General features: G+C 39.0%; 1 protein-coding gene across 4 annotated transcripts in view; it reads right to left on the bottom strand.

The window, feature by feature from the left end:
• The window catches only part of DCC (DCC netrin 1 receptor), a 1162490-nt gene that overhangs the window by 726463 nt on the left and 420369 nt on the right, over positions 1–15658 (bottom strand). For all 4 annotated transcript variants that reach the window (XM_086683010.1, XM_086683011.1, XM_086683012.1 and 1 more), the window contains exon 2: positions 13492–13812. In XM_086683010.1, the coding sequence (XP_086539136.1) occupies positions 13492–13812 (321 nt within the window). The remainder of the gene's footprint in view (positions 1–13491; positions 13813–15658) is intronic.

Below are 15658 nucleotides of genomic sequence, written 5' to 3'. Positions count from 1 at the left end.
CTGCTATAAAAACTGAAGAAAAGAGTGTGGATGGGGTTTTACCTGGAACTAGAGAAGCAAGCAGGGGCCAGAATCTAAAGAGTCTCTAGGACACTAGAGAGAATTCCCATTCTTCTATGGTGTGTGGATATGACCAAATACCATTTTGACAGTACATATAAAAGCTTAGGAAATACTGTTTTCTAAGGGTGACCTCAATCCCAAGTCATGGAGTAACACCTACTAGAACACAGGAAAAACACATATCGAGAAAATCTTAGGACACAGGTGAGATGCATTCTCCCAAGTTGCTCTACATAAGTTCTCTCTGTTTCTCTTTTTTTTCTTTTTAAGTGAGGCAAACATTGGTGTCTGTTTCTTAATGGTGTCATCACCACGCATAATAGAGTAAGCAGATTTCTGTGATATTTAAAAGTTAAGAAGAAACCAGCTCTATTTGTTCAATGGCAGTAAAGCAAACAATGACCTGTGAGGTTTTAGGTATCTATTAACATGCAGGTACCCTTTGACTTAGCAATTGTATTGCTAAAAGTGGGTCTTAAGAGACTTGCAAAATATATGCACAAAAGAGTCTCCCCTGGATACATTATTAACAAAACTAAAAAATTAGAAATATACCAACATCAATATATGGATGGAAACTATAAAATATTATGAGGAATTTAAAAATGTGACTCCTCTATTAGAGTAAATACAGAAAAAATGTTAAACTGTATCTCTATACCAAAAACAAAAACAAGTTACAGAATATTTACAGGATAATCAGATAATCTCATTTATGTTAAAAACAGACAATAAAGAGATTAAGGCATACATCTGTTGTGATGAGCACTGGGTGATCCATGGAAGAGTTAAATCACTATACCGGACACTAACATAACACTGCATGTTAACTACATTGGAATGAAAAAGAAAAAAAGACAATAAAGATAGAAAGTAGATTCATGGTTGCCAGTGCAGGAGGGGAGGAATGAAGATGTTCCAGAGTTAGAAAGTGATGATGATTGCACAGCTTTATGAATATACTAATAATGTGTGCATCATCTGCTCTCAAAGGTAAAATGTTATGGTTTGTGAACTATTCCATAATAAAAACAAACAGACCCCAGATAGACGCAATGTGCATGTGTTGTGGGGGTTGTGGAGTACTTAAAGGAGACATTTACTTTATCTACAACTATATCCTCCCAACTTAGGTACGTACCTCCAGGGCTGAGACTCAACTGGAAATAACCTGAGAGAAATAGCCACAGTGTTAGCTCATGAAGTGTCCAATGCCTTATGGGATGGACCCAAAGGATGCCCTGGAAGCAATGCTTAGATCAAAGAAATACGGATTTTTTAATGACATGTTTCAGCCTTTGGAGATGAATTCTTCTTGTAAGAGGGGCCACAAAACTCCAGTCCAATAAAATCAACGAGCACTGAAACAGAGTGTTGAAACTATATATAGACTTTATTAATCTTTAACACACTTTCTTAAATAGACTCCTAGTTGCTGAAATGTTCCAAGTGAAATTTCAGCAAATGAAATCTCATGAGCAGCCCTTTTTTATTTTTAATTTTTTAATGTTTTTTTTTTTTAATTTATTTTTGAGAGAGAGAGACAGAGAGAGAGAGAGAGACAGAGAGAACGAGCGGGGGAGGGGCAGAGAGAGAAGGAGACAGAATCCAATGCAGGCTCCAGGCTCTGAGCTGTCAGCACAAAGACTGAGGGGGCAAGAACCCATAAGCCTTGAGATCCTGACTTAAGTTGAAGTCAGAGACTTAACAGACTGAGACACCCAGGTGCCCCATGAACAGCCCTTTTTTTAAAGGTGGTAGAGTTTCAGGGTTACAATGAAAATGACTTTTATTTTTTTGGTAAAATACTATTTTTAACAATGTGCATAATGGAACAACAAAAGTAGAGGGGTTATAAATCAAGCAGTAGGTTTTATGACTATGGTGTTCATCAATAGATTCAAAACACAGAGGCTTAGATAGGAAGAGTCATCTAAATGGAAAGATGTGAGAGTGTGATGTGGAGAACAAAGGTAAAAGTAATATAGAAAAAAAGTTAAATTTCCTTCACAGACCATTGACAAGTACTGAGACAGGCAGATGACCTTCCTCAAGTAGCTTAGTTGCCTCAATGTAAATAGTTTGCTAGAGGCAAAAGGCAACCTTAGCTTGACATTAGCCAGACCTCCAAGATCCTGTAAAAATCCCTTTGGAAACTTCCTTTATCTCTACCCACCCCCACCCCCTCCTCCCAGCAAGATATATGTTAGCAATCATCCTCCAAATGTATGGCCCACTGATATACATCTAAAGGGTCTCATGACTGGGGCGCCTGGGTGGCGCAGTCGGTTAGGCGTCCGACTTCAGCCAGGTCGCGATCTCGCGGTCCCTGAGTTCGAGCCCCGCGTCAGGCTCTGGGCTGATGGCTCGGAGCCTGGAGCCTGTTTCCGATTCTGTGTCTCCCTCTCTCTCTGCCCCTCCCCCGTTCATGCTCGGTCTCTCTCTGTCCCAAAAATAAATAAACGTTGAAAAAAAAAAAAAATTTTAAAGGGTCTCATGACTAAGGTTTTACTCGACAGTAGTAAATGACCTTATCCTAATAATATGTAGCAAGGTCCTCAAGGTCCTAGAAACCCTGCTTACAAATCCCTTAGAAACTTAAGCTATCCCTAAGCCCCTCCCAACTTAAAAGTATATAATCAGCTACTCCTCACAACCCTAGTGCAGCTCCTTCTGCCTAGAGGTACGATCCCAGGGATTTAAATAAAACCACCTTTTCTGCATCAAAGATGTTTCTTCAAGAATTCTTTCTTGACCATTTGCTCCTGAACCCCAACACTTTATGTATGTACACATTAAGTGTATACATATGTTGTCTCTATGGTCTCTATTTATGTCTAAATATCTCTGGATGGAGGTGCCTGGGTGGCTCAGCTGGTTAAGCTTCCCACTCCAGCTCAGGTCATGATTCCGCAGTTCATGAGTTCAAGCCCCACATCAGTCTCTCTGCTGACAGCTCAAAGCCTGGAGCCTGCTTCAGATTCTGTCTCTGTCTCTCTCTGCCCCTCCCCCACTCCCCACTCACGCTCTGTCCCTGTCCTTCAAAAATAAATAAACATTAAAAAAAATTATAAATAAATAAATAAATAAATAAATAAATAAATCTGGATGACCTAGGTTAGAATACAGATAGAATATAGAATCTATACAGATAGAATATATAGATAGAATATAGAATCTATATATAGAATATAGATTAAACCTAACTGTTTAAAAATCATAATGGAGCGGTGCCTGTGTGGCTCAGCCGGTTGAGCGTCCAACTTCGGCTCAGGTCATGGTCTCAGGGTTTGCAAGTTTGAGCCTACATTGAGCTCTGTGCTGACAGCTCAGAGCCTGGAGCCTGCTTTGGATTCTGTGTTTCCCTTTCTCTTTGCCCCTCCCCTGTGCATGCTCTGTCTCTTCTTTCTCTCTCAAAAATAAACATTAAAAAAAAAATTAAAGAGCATAATGGAAAACATGTAGACAATACAATACAGATTCTCTCTCTCACACTCATATCCCTCACCAGCACTGATATTTATCAAACTATTTACAGCAATTTTTGACCTCTGCTCACTAGAATCTGAATGAGTCATACTCCCCGGGGGTTTCACTGCCATGAAGAAATTAAAGTCCTTATTTTGGGTTCTTGAACCCTATTTCAAAGTGTAGAGGAGGTTTTCCAATGGTACCAACAGTTCTCTGGAAAACAGCTGGGTGTCTTGCAATTCAACTCAGTTCTGACGTCTATCTACCAGGAGACAGATCTGATTCACAGGTTAAGGGTTCATTCCTACTGCTCCCCCACTCTCCACTTCAGTTATTACCTGTGCTTCTGACCTACAGGCTATAGTCTGCAGGTTCCAACCACCTCCTCCTCAGGTTAGATCAATTTACGAGACAGCTCACAGAACTCAGAGAAATATTTTACTTACTAGATCACGGGCTTATCATTAACGGATATAACTCAGGGACAGGCAGAAAGAAGAGCTACGAGGACAAGGTGTGGGAAAATGGCTGGGAGCTTCCGTGCCCTTCCCAGGTGCCATTTTCTCAGCAACTCTGCATGTTCACCAAATGGGAAATTCTGAGAACCTTCTCCTTTGGATTTTTATGGAGGATTCAATATATAGGCATGATTGGTTAAATCACTGACCATTAGCTAATTTTTTGACCTCCAGCCCCTCTTCTCTCCTAGAAGGTTTAGGGGGTGGGACTGAAAGTTCCAAGCTTCTAATCACAGGGTTCTTTCTCCTGCTAACCAGGTGCTAACCAGGTCCCATCCTTGAGTGGGGTCCTATTGTCAACCTCATTAACATAGCAAAAGACATTAATAGCTCTCAGGAGTAAGGACATTCCCAGGGTTTTAGGAGCTTAGTGCCAGAAACTGGATGAAGGCCACATATATATATTTCTCATTATCAATCATGATATCACAGCCCCCACAGCTCTATATGGTCCAGTTAAAGCAGGTACATCCATACCTGAGTGGAATTTAGAGACAAGCTCTCGTTAAGAACTTGTAATGAATTGTGTGGACAAAAAGGCAGCTTCTCAAATGCTTTCAGAGGGTTTCCAACTTGCCTTCCCGTGGAAAACACTGAAATCTGGGGATAAGGCAATAGCTTTTGTCTTTTAATAGAAAGCCTCTAAAGAAAGAACTTACCACTGTAGCACTGGGAGCGGCAGTTTTAAATATATTAATCCTATATTATATTACTTATTGTGTGTGTGTGTGTGCGTGTGTGTGTGTGTGTATTTGCAGTGTACTGTGAAATGTGAAGACAGATTTGGGACTTACCCTGTTATTTATTTGCTATCAAAAATATCTGTCGTTGTTTTATTGTTGTTGTTTTAATTTTTTTAACGTTTATTTATTTTTGAGACAGAGAGATACAGAGCATGAACGGGGCAGGGTCACGGAGAGAGGGAGACACAGAATCTGAAATAGGCTCCAGGATCTGAGCTGTCAGCACAGAGCCTGACGCAGGGCTCGAACTCAGGGACCTCGAGACCATGACCTGAACGAAGTTGGACGCTTAACAGACTGAGCCACCCAGGTGCCCCATTGTTGTTTTATGCTAAACTCAGGATTCAAGGTCCAAAACAAGTTATTTGCTGCATCAAGAATGTGTGGTTCCTTCACGTATTCCAGTGGCTTCCTACTACCTAGGAATCAACTTTTCTGATTTATTCTATTTCTTACAGCTACCAGATAAATAGGCTTTTCAACAATTATGGGAGAAATCACCAATGTGTTAGAATGTGTATTACAGAATATATATAGATTATAAGTGTAAAATTAGACTATTAAAAAACAATAATTTCACAAGGGAGATAAGTAAGTGCTTTCACTAACGGTACTTTACATCCTAACAGGAAAAGTTTAAAATGATTTAGTGACCACATACACTGAGATTTTCCATGATTTCTTTTAGCTATCATAGTTTCCAGAACATCCCCTAAGTTTAAATGTTTCCTTACCTTGTAGAAAAACTTTGTATCTAATAGAAACATCTCAATTCAAAGGTCTTTATATAAATTACATTTAAATAATAAATTTTACCATGGACATAAAAAAATATAATAGGAACAAAAGCCAGTACCAGCGATAGGTTTATAAAAGTAAAAATGCTTTATTAAATTTATTACCGGTTATAATTTCATCAGAAATTTACAAGGATGCCACCTGAGCTATCTACTTACTCTGATTTAAGTCTTTGTTAGCCTGACATTTGTCAAAAAAAAATCAATCTTTTGTATTCCAAATGGGTCTTTTAGAATGCAAGAGTGTTTTCCCTTACTATCACTGAGTTATTTTAAATATCACTCCTCCATTTTTATTATAGTACCAGCAATATCACACTGTAGGTAGCTTAAGGTCTGATTTTTTTTTTAAAGTGCTCTTAAGATAATGATTTTTAAAATGAATAATTAGCTCTTTCCATTGTCATATGAATTAGAATTCATAAGAAAGGAAATGAAAGGACGATTTTTAAAATTTATTTTGTTGATGTTTCTATTATAAAAAGCCCTGTCAAGTTCTCTGTTGTAATTTTTATAATGTAGAAGATGTCTTTCCACTGTGCATGTTTTCAGGAATGTATTTCTATTTTAATTTTATTGCAGAGTTAATTGACTTAGTAAGGAGGTAACTAAAAACCTATTCTTTAACATGCAATTATTTGAGTTGAGGGTGTGGGAGTGTGCGGGTAAGGAGGCATTGGGGCAACATTGGTGATTATCCCAGTTTTATTTAGCAATAAAATTAAAAGAAAATTATAAGATTAGCACACATACAACGATTACTTACAACACCACATTTCTTCCTTAGATATATATTTTTTCTCTCTCTCCTGTTTTAACCACAAAACAATAAAAACATTTAGCTATATATATATATATAAAAAATAGAGACCATTAAGACCATAAAGAATTATGGAGTCTGAACAGTTTACTTTCCTACTTATTGTTTTAAAATAAACACTATTCCTATTGGTTAAAAAAAAAAAAACAAAACAAATAAACAAAACAAAACAAAAAACTCTTTGCTCTGTTACTGAACCTTCCCAAAATAGAATTTTGAGAGTATTCAAGGGCCTTGGGATACATTTCCCAAACTGCCTGACCAGATGAACTTGACCTTCCAGGCAAGATTCTTATATTTGTTCCTGCAGAGAAAAGGAATATGAGCATTTTTCTTGCTGGTTCCTTTATGTAACGTTTGAGTGACCTGAGGCCATATAGTTTATTCTCCCTTCTCTTAAGACAAGCTCCTTTTTCTGTTGCCTTTTAAGTAAAAACGTAAAGGTCAGATTATCATTTCACAAAATGCTCCATTCTGCTGAGACCATTCTAGCTTCTCTCACCATAATATGTGTTCACTAATTATTTCATAACTCATTTAAATGGGAGGCATTCTGGAAGGGAATTCACCGCAACAACTCCTCAAGTAACTAATTATTTTTTTTTTAAACACAGGGGAATTTTAATTATAATGCCTGTGTTATTTAAAAGCAGTGTGTGACAATTTGCATCTTGAAACATCTATTGTAATAGGGAAGAAAAAAAAATATATGCTCCTGAATGAAATAACAATTCAAGTACAAGCAATTTAGTTGCCCTTTTATTTCCTTGATTTTCAAGAAATGGGAAAAAAAAAAAAAAAGCAAACTGAGCCTGAATTATAAAACCGCTTACAAAGATGAAAAGATAACAAAAATCTTGCCCATAGAAAGAATATATACAAGCATATTTTTTTTTTTAATTTTTTTTTTCAACGCAAACTGAGCCTGAATTATAAAACCGCTTACAAAGATGAAAAGATAACAAAAATCTTGCCCATAGAAAGAATATATACAAGCATATTTTTTTTTTTAATTTTTTTTTTTCAACGTTTATTTATTTTTGGGACAGAGAGAGACAGAGCATGAACGGGGGAGGGGCAGAGAGAGAGGGAGACACAGAATCGGAAACAGGCTCCAGGCTCCGAGCCATCAGCCCAGAGCCCGACGCGGGGCTCGAACTCACGGACCGCGAGATCGTGACCTGGCTGAAGTCGGACGCTCAACCGACTGCGCCACCCAGGCGCCCCTATACAAGCTTATTTTTAAAGTTACCTGTTCTACCTATACAAGCTTATTTTTAAAGTTACCTGTTCTAGGGGCTCCTGGGTGGCGCAGTCGGTTGAGCGTCCGACTTCAGCCAGGTCACGATCTCGCGGTCCGTGAGTTCGAGCCCCGCGTCGGGCTCTGGGCTGATGGCTCGGAGCCTGGAGCCTGTTTCCGATTCTGTGTCTCCCTCTCTCTCTGCCCCTCCCCCGTTCATGCTCTGTCTCTCTCTGTCCCAAAAATAAATAAACGTTGAAAGAAAAAAATTTAAAAAATAAAGTTACCTGTTCTATCTCAGGAGAGATTTATCATGTGTCATCATTTAATGTATAGCTATGGTAGAAAAATCTCTCATTTTAGAAGGAAACATCCAAATCACAGTGTTTTCCCACAGGGAGTTGATATTTTTAAGAGATTAAATGGATAAATAAAACCTATTATTATTATGTTATTATTATTACGACAATGACTACTACTTTCCCTCAGTTTATATTTTGGAGAGTTTTATTGGTTAACAATAAATGACTAGGTGGGTAACTAGTCACAGCTTCCTTACATCTAGTCCTTAGATTGAGAAGCAAAGTGATAAGGGACTAGGTATGCACTAGAGAATCTGGGTTCCAGACTCTGACTGTAGAAAGTCACTACCTTTTTTTTTTTTTAAACCCATTTTGTTTTGTATCAATTTGCGTATCTGTTATCTCAGAGCCTTTTTGAGCTTTATGAGGTAATGGGCATTATGCCTATGAATACGTGTGCAAAGAGCAAAGTATTATAAAAAATAGGTCAGTGGTTTTAATAGTCAAGATGTAAGTACTTAAAAATTAACAAAGGAAGAATCTACCTGGATGCAAATGCTCTATAATGTATCTTGCTGTTAGTGTCCCTTCAGCTGAGGAGAAGGGGCTGATCCCACTGCATCCCCAAGAGTGTTTACAAGCAGAGGTGACATGTAGGTTCCAACTGTGATCGTCCTAGCCCTGCAAGAGAAGTGGGTGGGCAAGGGGCTTCGTGGTTGGGGGTGTGTTTGGGGTGCCAAGGTGTGGTGGTGGTGTCAGGGAAAATAAACCAGACGGTACTTTCATGATTATTCAGAGAAGCTCTGCAGTGATAACGTTTTCTTACACATTGGCATAGACTTCGCCTGACAATGGCTGCACCCTGCACCCCCCTACCCCCACCCCCCCAGAGAGGAGAGGGTTATGTTAAACTCTCAGTCTAGGCCAACTAACTCCTATGAACTCAGCTTCAGTGAATCTTTTTTCAGTTGGAAGGACATGATAGAGGCTCTGTGGAATAGATTGGCCACCATCTTTTTTCTATAATGGTAACAGCAGTTGCATGATCTAGAACTACTGGTCTGACCAGCACAAATTATATTGGCTTCATTGACAGAATACTAGATCAAGTTGTGAAAAATGAATCTTGTAGTCAAACAGATTTTGGCACAGCTTGCCAACAAACTGCATAGATTCAACTTTTTTTGAAAACTCAATTCAGGCTTGCCAATTTGTGCTTGTAGATTGCAAAAGCAGATATCTGATCCAAGATGACAATATTTATAGCTCAGGATTTGTAGCCTATATTTCTTCCTCCCCCAAACCTCTCCAAAAAAATGTTTTATATCATCACAGGAGAAAACTCAAAGTTGTCATTTCCTAATAATAATAATTGTAATAACATAATAATATCCATCTTTACATAAGAATCTACTCTGCATTAGGCCTTTACATGCTAAATGTTATTGAAAAGCCACCACAGCCTTAGGAGGTAGGTTGTTATTATGTTGATTTTACAGAAGACAATCCAGAGTCTCGGATAGCTGGCAATATCTGGAGTAGGGAAGATGTGCTTGGCCTAATGCAAGCTCATCTTGATGTTATGGGTTTCAGAAGGAATGAGGAATTGGCATGTGCCTTTTATTTTCAAAGCAGCATATAGTATTCCAGTACAGTCTACCTTCTAATTCCATAGTCCTCAATAGTTTAGGAATTTATAGACAAGTAAGGTATAAATCAGATTATCCCATTCTGTCCATCAAGGAGGTAAGTTTAATCTCATCAAGAAAAAAAAAAAAAGTGGAGGAGGAGAAGGAAAACAACGATGACAATGATGGTGTAGGGTCCAAGGGCAGATTGCTCCATGATGGACCATTATGGCTCAAGAGAAACTTCTGACCCTTCCTTAACTGTATAGAAGAATCTAAATGGGAAGTCCTTCCCAGAACAAGGATTATTAGCAGAAACAAATTTTATCTGAAAAATTTTGCCATTCGTATGGGAGGCCAAACCTCTAGTTACCAAACATCTGTTCTTATTGCCCTGTGAAGTGCATTCTTTTCCTCTGAAATCCCACACCCCTACCCCCTTCTCTTTAGTTCAGAATGACATATATGACTCATTTTGTCTGTCTTTGGAATCTCCATGTCTGTGTGGATTCCCTGTATGCATTCAATTAAATTCTATTTTCTCCTAGTAATCCATCTTATGTTAATATGATTCTTCAGCCAGATGGATGGACCTGTGAAGAAGACAGGAATTCTTGCTCTCTGACAATGGAAACCTCTCTCTATATGGCATAAAGCTCCCTGTCCTCACTGGCAAAACAAAGGCTTAATCAATAATTACTAAACATGCCTGACACTGTGACAGGTATAGAGTGGTAAGCGAAGCTCTGCAGATGAAGTTGGGCTCTTCTTCTCTCTTTACAAGTCTCAGTCTAAGGGCTCCTGGGTGGCTAAGTCTTTTAAGCATTCGACTTCAGCTCAGGTCATGATCTCATGTTTTGTGGGTTCCAGCCTCATGTCAAGCTCTGCACTGCCAGAGCCTGGGATTCTCTCTCTCTTCCTTTCTCTCTGCCCCTCCCACATTCTCTCTCTCTCTCTCTCTTTCTCTCTCTCTCATAAATAAACTTAAAAAAAAAAGTCTCAATCTAGAAGTCTGAACAGGAGTATCCATGACAGAGAAGTACTGCACCATTTTAGACTAGAGCTAACTGAGTATAAACAAAATTCCTAAGTTTCACCAGGACTGGCCAAGTTACTTTCAAATAGATCAATAGCCCTTCCTGATAGAACTCACAATTACAGGATATGCCAATGGTCAGTAGCTTGTTACACAGAGATTTTTTAAAAAGTGTTTTAATGTTCATTTATTTTTGAGACAGCGAGGGAGAGAGATGGCGCATGAGTGGGGGAGGGGCAGAGAGAGGGAGACCCAGAATCTGAAGCAAGTTCCAGGCTCTGAGCTGTCAGCACAGAGCTGGTCGTGGGGCTTGAACTCACAAATCATGAGATCATGACCTGAGCCAAAGTCAGATGCTTAACCAACTGAGCCACCCAGGCACCCAATACACTGAGACTTCTAATAAAATGTTGGATGGGACGGTAGCCCTTGGTTTATCTTTCCAACTCCCCTCCCCTCTTCAGCTAAGTGTGCACTTAGGTTTAAGAGGTTGAAGAGTATGTGAGAAGTTCCTAGAAAATAGGATGAATGGTATGTGGCAAGACCATTGCATAAAATGTGCTGATTGGTTAAAGACAGATTTCATTTGCCACATTTCTTTTTACCAAAAGGTACTTTGAGAAAGCAAAAATGGAAGAGGGACAGTATTATTTTAAGTAGACTCTACACCACACCTGAGAGTGCAAACAGGTTTTTTGTTCCTTTCTTTCTTTTTCCTTTTTTTTTTTTTAACTGAAGCAAAGCTGACTCTTACCTTTTAGTGGTGACTGGTTTATTGACTGCTAATGCTTTAAAAATGAGATTAAATCAGGCCCATGGTCTTTATTACAAGGAAGATATATGCCCCTCGTGCATTCCAGTGGTTTGGCAATCTTAACCTCGACAGACATAACATTGATGTATGCTGTGTTGCCCAACAGCATGGTAAGTGTTTAAAATGCTGTGAACAGCCTTATTGCCTTGAAATGATACAATCTAATATTAGATTGTAACTCAGTGACTGAATCTGCCAGCTCAACCTTCTACAGAATACCAAAGTTGAAGCCACTTTATTTTAATATCTCATAGGGAAGGAATCATTCTTCATTTCCCCATTGAAACACAGCACGTAAAAGTGAATCTAGATCACAGGAAAGCTGAAACCACAACAAATCAGGCCATTTTCATTAACAGCACATATGCACCTGCCTTCTGGAATAGGGTGTTGAAACACCAGCCTAGCTCATTCAAATTGGCAGAACTACCTTAGCACCGTGGGCAATTGATGGGTGGGATTTGAGTGTCCAGAAATTCTTAAGCTAGAGAAAATCAAACCATACCCTCTCCACTTTGTTTGAACATTCTGGGAAAGCAGTTTTTACCTTAATCCTCAGCACTTCTTCCACCTGTTCCTTTTGATCAATCATAATTAACATAGACTTTCAATCCTCTCTACACTTCATGCTCATCAATCAAATTTCAGACACCCATCAGTCAAAGGAACCAGAGGGTTGAGAGCCTTGGTTTGCATGATCGGAATGCCACCTCACGTGTTTCCTGAGTTAAGGGGACTTTCTGAAACCATGCTTCAGTCTGTCAGTGTTAAAGCAGGTGGGTTCTCAGGACACAGTACTTTCGAATGCTAAAACCAGGTCAGTCCTGGTTAAAGCAGGATGGTTGACCACTTTATCTCTAGGTGAGGCCAGGGCTCACCAGGACATCTTTGCTCAGGCACAATCTGGTTTGTGATACTCTTTTGTGGCATGACATTGGATTTAAACAGATTGCATATCAATAAAATCTAACTTTTATATCATCACCTGACCAGAACATCTCTTGGAGATTCTAACTTCCTCACTGCCTCAGTAGAAGTCCTGCCCAACTGTCCTAGCAAATGTTATTGCTGAAAATGAATCTTCATTCTCATCAGTATTCTGGATTTAGACTGAATGGGACCTGGGAAAAGAAGCCCATAGCAAATGGCTAAATGATGGCCTACTAGCTTAATTTTATACTGAGACCTAAAGATGAAGTTTGAAAGTAGCCCTTCCAGCCTGTTTACCCATTTGAAAGCCTAAACTTATTTCATGTTGGATCCATGTGCCTTGTACTGTACCTCGTGTCAAAATTAAAAGAAAAAAAAAATCAAAGCCTAATTTGTAGCCAAGTCATCATAGAAACAAGTAAAATTTTTATTCTTCCCTTGCATGTCCAACATTTCAGAGGCCAGAAATTAATAATGATTATTAGCTGCCCTCTAACTAAATTAAGTGGATCAGAGAGAACAATGTCCATGGATTCCAGAACATCTAATACTATGTTTTTCAGGGTCTCTACCACCTGAAAATATTCAGATGGAAAGGAAAAACTATTCATCTTATTACTTAATTATTGAGTTAACATATTGCCAAGCATATTTGGAAGCACGACTGCAATTGCAAACTTTTATTTCTCATTTGAAAGCTATATGTTGCAATCAAGCCATTATAATCAAAATAAAATTCATGACTCTGAAGGAAAAAGAAAAAAAAATAGCTCTGCAAAATTTCAGCATTAGTGATTCTGTAAAATGGAATTAATCAGGAAATCGTTTTTCTAGTATTTTTTCTACCAATGAAGAGTCCTCCCCCAGATGCAAGCAGATCAATTTGAGGCAGTCTTTGTAAAAATCTCACAATGCTATGTTAGTCCTTGAGATCCTACTACTGTTTTCCAAGCAATTAAGGAGAAAAGTCAGTGAAAACTATGAGGGGGTACACATACAGCTTTTTTTCCGTTGCTCCTTTGTCTTAAAAATGGATACTGTTTCTGTGGAGATGATTTTCTTATTCTCAAAAAAGGAATAAGAAGGATGGAGAAGGAAAAGGAGAAGAAGGAAGACTCCATCCACTTACCCGCTACTGCAACTTTTGCCGTCCGGCTAATAATTGACCCAGAATCTCCCAAAGATGCCTCGCATTGGTAAAGTCCCTCATCTGGCTTATGGTGCCTGGAGTGGAGTATGTTTTGTATCAACAGAGAGCCGTTTGAAAGTTGCTGCTTCCTTTCGTCCATTCCCAAGGCCAGGTGGACGCCATCTTTCTTCCACTTGATAACCGGGATGCCTCGGTCAGACTCAGCAGAGCAGTTCAGGAGGACATTTCCTCCCCGCATCGTGACAGCATCGGAAGGCTCTGACAGGAAGCGCAGGGATGTGAAAGCCTTAATCTGGAAACCTGCGCCAAGGAAACACAGGGAAATAAATATGTTCACTGATTCAAAGAAATCAAAGGCTCCAATCCCCTGCTTTTTCTTTATAAAACTTTTCCAAAAATGCTGGGGTCTTTGGAAAGCATCCAAGAATAAATGATATTGTGTTAAAGAAGCAAAAAAAAAAAAAAAAAAAAAAAAAAAAAGTGTCCAATTGGGCTAACCAAATTAAGGAAACAATTGACCCAAAAAGTAATAATTGAGAAATTAAAAAATCATACAAATCTAGGCATGGTCATCATCACTTGTAGTATAAGTCAATCTTTAAAAATTGAAAGAGAAAAAACTAATATTTTCCAAATAAAACTAGATATATTTTTAAACTTTTATTTGTGTGTGTGTGTGTGTGAGAGAGAGAGAGAGAGAGAGAGAGCGAGCATGAGCAGGGGAGGGGTAGAGAGAGATAGAGAGAGGGAACCCCAGAAAGGCTCTGCACTCTCTGCGTAGAGCCTGATGTGGGGCTTGCTGGAACTCATGAACCACGAGATCATGACCTGAGTTGAAGTCAGATGTTTAATAGACTGAGCCACCCACGGACTTCAATAAAACTACATATTTTATTTTGAAAACAGTTACTTTTTAAAAAGTTTTTTTTTTTTCAACATTTATTTATTTTTGGGACAGGGAGAGACAGAGCATGAACGGGGGAGGGTCAGAGAGAGAGGGAGACAGAGAATCGGAAACAGGCTCCAGGCTCTGAGCCATCAGCCCTGAGCCTGACGCGGGGCTCGAACTCACCGACCGCAAGATCATGACCTGGCTGAAGTCGGCCGCTTAACCGACTGCGCCACCCAGGCGCCCCTAAAAAGTTGTTTTTTAATTACAGACAGACACACACATAGAGGGTGAGTGGGGGAGGGGCAGAAAGAGAGGGAGATACAGAATCCAAAGCAGACTCCAGGCTCTGCACTGTCAGCACAGAACCTGATGTAGGCTTGAACCCCAAACCACGAGATCATGACCTGAGCTGAAGTCAGACGCTTAACCATCTGAGCCACCCAGATGCCCCTAAAACTAGATATTTTAAAGTAACAGTAATTAGTAGTGGGGCAGTAGTCATAGTGCCCCTAAGATTTGGGAGACTTACTCTATCTCGGCATTTTGATTATAGTATCCACTAAATTAAAAAAAAAAAAAAATCTACTCAGACATGTTTCATCATCAAAAACAACAACAAAAATCAACTCTGAACAGTGTGGGGGAGTTATTTAGAACAAAGCTCAGGTGAATTTTAAAATAGGTAAGAAATCCCACTTGCAGAAGCAAGTCAATAATGCTACTACCTAAAATCACAAATCCCTGAAGTGTCTTCATTTCCATCCAAATGTTGCTCCTGAGCCAGGAAATCTAAGTGAATATTATATTTGGTCTCTCTTTTTTCTATAAACATAAATGAACATAAGAAATCAACAGGAGGAAGAGAAAGTCATTTAAGGATCCTGAGGGGGTGAAACCGGTATAATTAGTTAAAGTATATTATATTCAGAGCTACCAGCACAGCATTTATCAGAGTGCTTGACTGTTGAGTCACAGACTATACCAAGGTCTTTAGGAGGTCAACGGGTGCACCTTTTCTCAAACAGGTGTGCACCTAAAGCATTCGAGTCAAGTTACTTTTAATTTCATTTTTAACCATCTCTGGGGGTAGGGATTCTATAATGCCTCTTGGTATCTTGTTTTTAACATTTAATCATTCTTCAAGTATAACTGAATTTTCTAGCTTCTATTTAATCTCATATTTTTTTCTTGAATTGCTTTGTGTGAACAAAGGGAGGAGACGGACATTTCTTTGTAAGAACCCTTTATTCTTTT

Source organism: Puma concolor, chromosome D3, assembly GCF_028749965.1.
Source record: "Puma concolor isolate L17-30 chromosome D3, mPumCon1.1.hap2, whole genome shotgun sequence".
Classification (NCBI taxonomy): domain Eukaryota; kingdom Metazoa; phylum Chordata; class Mammalia; order Carnivora; family Felidae; genus Puma; species Puma concolor.
Note: the sequence above shows the minus strand (reverse complement) of the source record. Positions and strands in the feature narration are given on the sequence as shown.